The 7313-nt window shown below is 48.4% G+C and overlaps 1 protein-coding gene across 1 annotated transcript; it reads left to right on the top strand.

The window, feature by feature from the left end:
- Nucleotides 1-553: 553 nt before the first annotated feature.
- On the top strand, nt 554-5218 carry FZD1 (frizzled class receptor 1). The gene has a single exon (XM_058525259.1). The coding sequence runs from the start codon at nt 726-728 to the stop codon at nt 2661-2663; it is 1938 nt and encodes a 645-aa protein (XP_058381242.1). The 5' UTR covers nt 554-725; the 3' UTR covers nt 2664-5218.
- The last annotated feature ends 2095 nt before the right edge of the window (nt 5219-7313 follow it).

The raw sequence follows: 7313 nt of genomic DNA on the forward strand, positions 1-7313 counted from the left end.
CAAAAGCAAAAGCAATCAAGCCTGTCCCGCTTCATAGCAAACCCACTCTTTGTGCCCGAGCGGTGCCTCTGCCACCACTACTACTTCCTCCACCTCCCGCCTCCTCCTCCTCCCGCCCGCCGCCGACTTTCTTTGGGGGAAGAAGGCGGCTGGCTCCCTTTGCGCCGGGAAGCCAGTGCCGCGATTGGGCGACGGTCCCTGAGCCTCCAGTTCCGCGTCGGTTTCAAGGCTCCTCCCTCCTGGTGAAAGACAGACTGCGGGGCGCCTGGAAACCGGTCCGAGGGCGCGCGAGGGAGAGGAGAGCTAGCGAGTTGAGGGATTGACACAAATGGTCAGGCGGCGGCGGCGGAGAAGGAGGCGGAGGCGCAGGGGGGAGCCGAGGCCGCTGGGCTGCGGACAGTTGCGCGCTCTTCGGGGCCGCGACCACTAGCGCGGCGTCGCCAGCCGGGAGCCACCGAGCCGAGGGCCAAGAAGGCGGGACGCGACCCCGGAGCGCCCGAGCCACCGGGGCTCTCCCCGCCGCCCGCGCTTCATGAATCGCAAGTTTCCGCGGCGGCGGCGGCTGCGGGACGCGGAGCGGGAGCCGGAGCAGCGGGCCGAGCGCGGCTCGGGCTCGACGGAGGGCACCGGCGCAGAGGAGATTTCCCCGGCCGCAGGAGGAGCCGCCGCCGGCCGCGCCACCGCCAGCCCCAGCCCAGCGGCGCCAAGAAAGGAGCCGAGAAAGTATGGCTGAGGAGGAGGCGCTTAAGAAGTCCCGGGCCGCCGGCGGCGGCGCGAGCTGGGAACTTTGTGCCGGGGCGCTCCAGGCCGGGCCGGTGGCGGAGGGGATCCGGGACGCGGGCAGCCGCCGCCGCCCCCCGGCTGACTCTTGGCGCTTGGCGCGCCGGCTGCTGCTGCTGCTTTGGCTTCTGGAAGCTCCGCTGCTGCTGGGGGTCCGGGCGCAGGCGGCGGGCCAGGGGCCCGGGCCGGGGCAGCAGCCCCCACCGCCGCCGCCTCAGCAGCAGCAGAGCGGGCAGCAGTACAACGGCGAGCGGGGCATCTCCATCCCGGACCACGGCTACTGCCAGCCCATCTCCATCCCGCTGTGCACGGACATCGCGTACAACCAGACCATCATGCCCAACCTGCTGGGCCACACGAACCAGGAGGATGCGGGCCTCGAGGTGCACCAGTTCTACCCGCTGGTGAAGGTGCAGTGCTCGGCCGAGCTCAAGTTCTTCCTGTGCTCCATGTACGCGCCCGTGTGCACCGTGCTGGAGCAGGCTCTGCCGCCCTGCCGCTCCCTATGCGAGCGCGCGCGCCAGGGCTGCGAGGCGCTCATGAACAAGTTCGGCTTCCAGTGGCCTGACACGCTCAAGTGCGAGAAGTTCCCCGTGCACGGCGCCGGCGAGCTGTGTGTGGGCCAGAACACGTCGGACAAGGGCACCCCGACGCCCTCGCTGCTGCCGGAGTTCTGGACCAGCAACCCCCAGCACGGCGGCGGGGGGCACCGCGGCGGCGGCTTCCCGGGAGGCGCCGGCGCTTCGGAGCGAGGCAAGTTCTCGTGCCCGCGCGCCCTCAAGGTGCCCTCCTACCTCAACTACCACTTTCTGGGGGAGAAGGACTGCGGCGCTCCCTGTGAGCCGACCAAGGTGTACGGGCTCATGTACTTTGGACCCGAGGAGCTACGCTTCTCGCGCACCTGGATCGGCATCTGGTCAGTGCTGTGCTGCGCCTCCACGCTCTTCACGGTGCTCACGTACTTGGTGGACATGCGGCGCTTCAGCTACCCGGAGCGGCCCATCATCTTCTTGTCAGGCTGCTACACGGCAGTGGCCGTGGCCTACATCGCCGGCTTCCTGCTGGAGGACCGGGTGGTGTGTAACGACAAGTTCGCCGAGGATGGGGCGCGCACAGTGGCACAGGGCACCAAGAAGGAGGGCTGCACCATCCTCTTCATGATGCTCTACTTCTTCAGCATGGCCAGCTCCATCTGGTGGGTGATCCTGTCGCTCACCTGGTTCCTGGCAGCCGGCATGAAGTGGGGCCACGAAGCCATCGAGGCTAACTCGCAGTATTTTCACCTGGCCGCCTGGGCCGTGCCGGCCATCAAGACCATCACCATCCTGGCGCTGGGCCAGGTGGACGGAGACGTGCTGAGTGGGGTGTGCTTCGTGGGGCTCAACAACGTGGACGCGCTGCGTGGCTTCGTGCTGGCGCCGCTCTTCGTGTACCTGTTCATCGGCACGTCTTTCCTGCTGGCCGGCTTCGTGTCGCTCTTCCGCATTCGCACCATCATGAAGCACGATGGCACCAAGACCGAGAAGCTGGAGAAGCTCATGGTGCGCATCGGCGTCTTCAGCGTGCTTTACACGGTGCCAGCCACTATCGTCATCGCCTGCTACTTCTACGAGCAGGCCTTCCGGGACCAGTGGGAGCGCAGCTGGGTGGCCCAGAGCTGCAAGAGCTACGCCATCCCCTGCCCGCATCTCCAGGCAGGCGGAGGCGCCCCGCCGCACCCGCCCATGAGCCCTGACTTCACAGTCTTCATGATCAAGTACCTTATGACGCTGATCGTGGGCATCACGTCAGGCTTCTGGATCTGGTCCGGCAAGACCCTCAACTCCTGGAGGAAGTTCTACACCAGGCTCACCAACAGCAAACAGGGGGAGACCACCGTCTGAGACCTGGAGGCTCAGCCCATTCCCAGCCCTCGGGCCTGTCCCAGCCACCCCCAAAAGCTGGTCCCTTGGAATGCTTGCCAAGCCTGGTTACTCGAGGCTTCCTCGCCAGACACGTTCACAGGCTCGTTTTAACAACATAGCTCCTGCAAAAGCTTCCGTCCCTGGGGGCAGACGGACTCGAGGGCTCAACTGCCAGAGGGGGACTGGACAGACCTCTCTGCGCTCACACTCTGGTACCAGGACTGTGCGCTTTTGTGATTGTAAATAGCCTGTGTAAGATTTTTGTAAGTATATTTGTATTTAAATGACGGCCGATCACGCGTTTTTCTCTTACTTTCCTCTTTGTTTCTTTTTTGTTTAAAATTTAATTATTTAGGGCGGTTTAACCATTTGAGGCTTTTCCTTCTTGCCCTTCTCGGAGTACTGCAGAGATAAAACCGGAGCGGCGCACCGCCGGGTGCTCCTGCTCGTCCTCGCGCGCCCCTCCCTGCCGCGGGTGGAGTGCATCTGGGGCTGTACGGCCCGGCTCACTTCCCGCCTCCTCTTTCTGCTCCCTCCCTTCCCTTCCTTGCTTGGGGTCCCGGCTCTTTAGGTACTGAACTCCCCAAAGCTTCCAAATCCGAAGGTGGGCCCCCACCCATCCCAAGTCTGCCCTTCTCGGGGCCAGATGGCGAAGGCTGGTCCCTTTGATTTCCCGAAGCTGAATTTTTTCACTATCCAGAACCTTCCCCCTAGCTTCAAGGAGGCCCACAGATGTGGGCGCTGGCAGTCCCAGCCTCCCTCCGCACTGGCTTCCAACGCCCAGACACTCCCTCCTTCCGTCTAAGTTGGTTAGAGGGTGAGCGGGATAACTAATGCCAAACTTTTTTAAGTCTAATTTTTGGTGGATGAGCTCATTTCATTCTCTAGTGTCTAAAACCTGGTATGGGTTTGGCCGGCGTCATGGAAAGATGTGGTTACTGAGATTTGGGAAGCGCCATGAAGCTTTGTGTGGGTTGGGAGAGACTGAAGATGGGGGTTATAAAATGTTAGTTCTAATTGCATACTGATGCCTGGCAACCTGCCTCTGGACTGAGACAGCCGCGTTTAGATTTTACCGTTCTGTAAAATGGAAACGTTGAGATCACCTGGAAAGCTTTGTTAGGGAGTTGATCTTTGCTTTCCTTAACAGGACAACAGAACGTAAACCGAGTATGAAAACTTGAAGGAGATTTCAGTGTAATGGACTTCCTCAAAATGAAGTGCTTCTTTCTTATTTTTAATCAAATAATAATTAGACATTTATCAGAAACTTTAAAATGTAAAAGTTGTACACTTTCAATATATTGTTATGATTGTTATTCAGCAACACGTTCTGAGGGAGAAACAATCCACATCACTAGTAATAACCTGGTAAGATTCCAGGAGATAAAGGAGCTAAAATAATTGATGGGATTAGCTCCTGAAATAAACAAAATATGGGCATGCATGCTAAAGGGAAAAATGTGTGCAGGTCTATTGCGTTAAATCCTGTGTGCTCCTTTTTGGATTTACAGAAATGTATCAAATGTAAATCTTTCAAAGCCATTTAAAAATATTCACTTTAGTTCTCTGTGAAAAAGATGAGAAAAGCAATCTTCCTGATTGTATTGTTTTAAACTTTAAGAGTTTATCAAAATGCCGGTACTTAGGACTTAAATTTATCCATGTCTGTCATACCCTTAAATGACAATGGTCTTTGAATTTGGTATGCATTTATTCTGTTCACTATCACAAAGTCATCTATATTTATAGAGGAATAGAAGTTTATATATATATAATACCATATTTTTAATTTCGCAAATAAAAAAATCAAAGTTTTGTACAAAATTATATGGGTTTTGTGCCTGAAAATAATAGAGCTGGAACTGTCTGAACTATGAACTATCTTTACATTTTATGGAGTCTCATAGCCAATCCCACAGTATATAAATTCAGGAATTCAATGAAAAAGCCTATCTTTAAACCTTCAGACCAGTCCTTCCAAAGAATGGTCCTACTTGCATTGTTGTGATTGACATTGTGACGTCCCTGGAAAAGATCTGCTTTTATGACAGTAACAGTATAAAATAGAAGTTTGCAAATTATTTCTTTACTCAAAAGGATTATTAAAAATAGAACTCTAATTTTAATATTAAAGCTTTTTTTCTTTCAAGGGGTAAATTTACATGACTTTTTATAGTATGGAGGTTTATTTTTAAATCATCAGCCATCCCTTTCGTCACAATTTTTATGAGGTATTGTCTTATATTTTCTATAATCTTGGATATTCCAAAACCATGACTAGGCAATCAATAAATGGATAACTGACTGTGTGTTTATAAGCATTTTAAACAGCAGTTGGGTGTATAAGGCTGTTTTGTTGTTTGCTTCTGAAGACCACATTTTTATATTGTCCCAGGAACCTTCTCCAGAGGAATTATCTGGATGGTCTACTCTTAGTCATAATTTATATATATGTAGAGTATATATATAGGTATTTACAGATATATCTATATTATATCTATATATACATATACACAGAAGTGTGCACACACTAATTTGTATAAAATAGAGATGCAGAGTTTATTTATACATTTCACAATATGGAAATAAGGTTATGAGAAATGGAAAATGCCAGATAGAAAACCTCAAATACCTTTGGAAAACAAGTCTTTTATTCCTTTACAAACTAAAAGTATCTTTATTAAATTTTCTCATGAAAACATTCTGTGGCAAGAGGCTAAAATGAAGACCATTGGTACGATAGAGTTACTTTCATGGTTATAAGGCAATTGTCTTATAAGTCATCATCATTATTTATTTTAGGGCAAATGAAAAAATTAAATCTAATTGAAAATATAGCATTCAATTTTAAGAAGCAAGATGCAATTTTATGTTCTTTTTTCTTTGTTACATTAATATAGTAGATATCTGAAGTTTTATTGTATAGACACAAAAATAGGAATTCTTAGGCCAAATTAAAATGTCTCCTCACTAGGTAATTTAATCAGATAATTTCTGGAAAAATCTTTTTAAAGGTTATTAGTCTCTATCCAAGGAATAAATATAAAGCATTCTTATTGTGGGTGTCCTTAAAATGATGTAACTATAAATTTGATGCAGAAAGGTTTTATAATGCTGGATTTAAATAGCTTTAGAAGACATTTTTGTCACCACCAGGGTTTGTTTTGAGAAAACAATTTATTTTAAATTATGTAGCATATAGAAGACCAGTGTATTCTTTTGTGTCTTTCAATACTGATGGCAAAATAAGACTTGCCTGGAAAACCATAAAGCTACTGGGAATATAGTCCCATTAACATGCTGTTTCCATGACGAACTCTATTTTCAGATGGTTTGGTTTGCCTATTTTATTTTTTTAAACCAGCTATCAATTGGAGTCATTTTTTCCCCTCGCAGTGTGCTTGATTCAGCTTTTGTAGTAAATGTATATATTGTATGAAAGCTTTCTGATGCTCTTTAAAAAAAAAAATGCCAATTTCACTTAAACTTTGTGAGAGCAGAAAGTCATATTTTAAATCTCAAAGCCAGCCAGTGTCAAACATATGCAAAATAGCTGGACCAGATTTTTCAGTTTGAGGTGGTCACTTGTCAGCCTGAGTTTACTGTCCCAGTCCTTTCGTCTCCACCAGGCCCTGAAGCCTTCTGCTGTAGTCACATCATTCCTAAAGTCCAGCATTTAACTAGGAAAGGAGACTACAGTGAAGAGTTGGTGGCCAATTAAGGAAAAAATTGCCTAAACCACAAACCACTTCAGCACTTGGGTGGTTTCAGATCACTTTCCCTGGTATCATGTTTCAATCTTGGTACACATTTGGTTTTTAAAGCTGCCCTATTTTCAGTTGTGTGTGTTTGTGTTCAACTTCAGCTACTCTTGCTTTTATTGCTTTCTAATCCATCTATTGGCAATAGGCCACATTTTATGTAATGTACATGCAATTAACGGAAACCGGTGGTATGACACTGAGAATCTCTGAGACATTTCTGATTATGATAGTCTGTGTAACTGGGACCAGAGAGACAAGAATCAAAATGTGGTCTTTACATATGTCTTGAGGTGGGCACCAGTGATATTGTCATTGAATACTTCACAGAATATACTAATATCAAAATCTTGCAGGATTACCCTGTAAGAACCAAAATAAGATGTGAGCTACATATAAGAACTCTCCAGTTACATTACTAAAAAGGAATTGCAATACTACCTGAAATTCAAGGCTTTTATTTTAAGGCCCTTACGTTTGAAATGGAGTCCTACAAGGAAAGTACCATACAAGGTAAAGTTTATTTTGGTGATTCCTAAGATTTATGTCTATATTTTGAGCTATGAGCAGATGCCAATAGCCGTAAGAATTTGAAAAACAGTACTTGAATTTCAATCATGACTCAGAATTCCCTTGAAGTTTTGGACTTAAATATTTCTATCCACTTTGGTCATACCATTTGCCAGTGGATGTGTTGAACCGTAACAAGTATAGTGACAGATCAGCTTACTTGGAATCTGGTAATTAAAAGACAGTTACAGTCTCTAGACTAATTTTCCAGTTTTATCATGGTCTGTGGTGACAAGTGTCTACTGCGTTACAGAATCCAGTTCCTGTTTAAATATAATGACGCTTCCTTTGAGGA

Source organism: Diceros bicornis, chromosome 3 (assembly GCF_020826845.1).
Source record: "Diceros bicornis minor isolate mBicDic1 chromosome 3, mDicBic1.mat.cur, whole genome shotgun sequence".
Lineage (NCBI taxonomy): Eukaryota > Metazoa > Chordata > Mammalia > Perissodactyla > Rhinocerotidae > Diceros > Diceros bicornis.

What these genes read in the sequence shown, in the direction of transcription:
- FZD1 (XM_058525259.1), top strand. Translation starts at nt 726, where the DNA reads ATGGCTGAGGAGGAGGCGCTTAAGAAGTCCCGGGCCGCCGGCGGCGGC.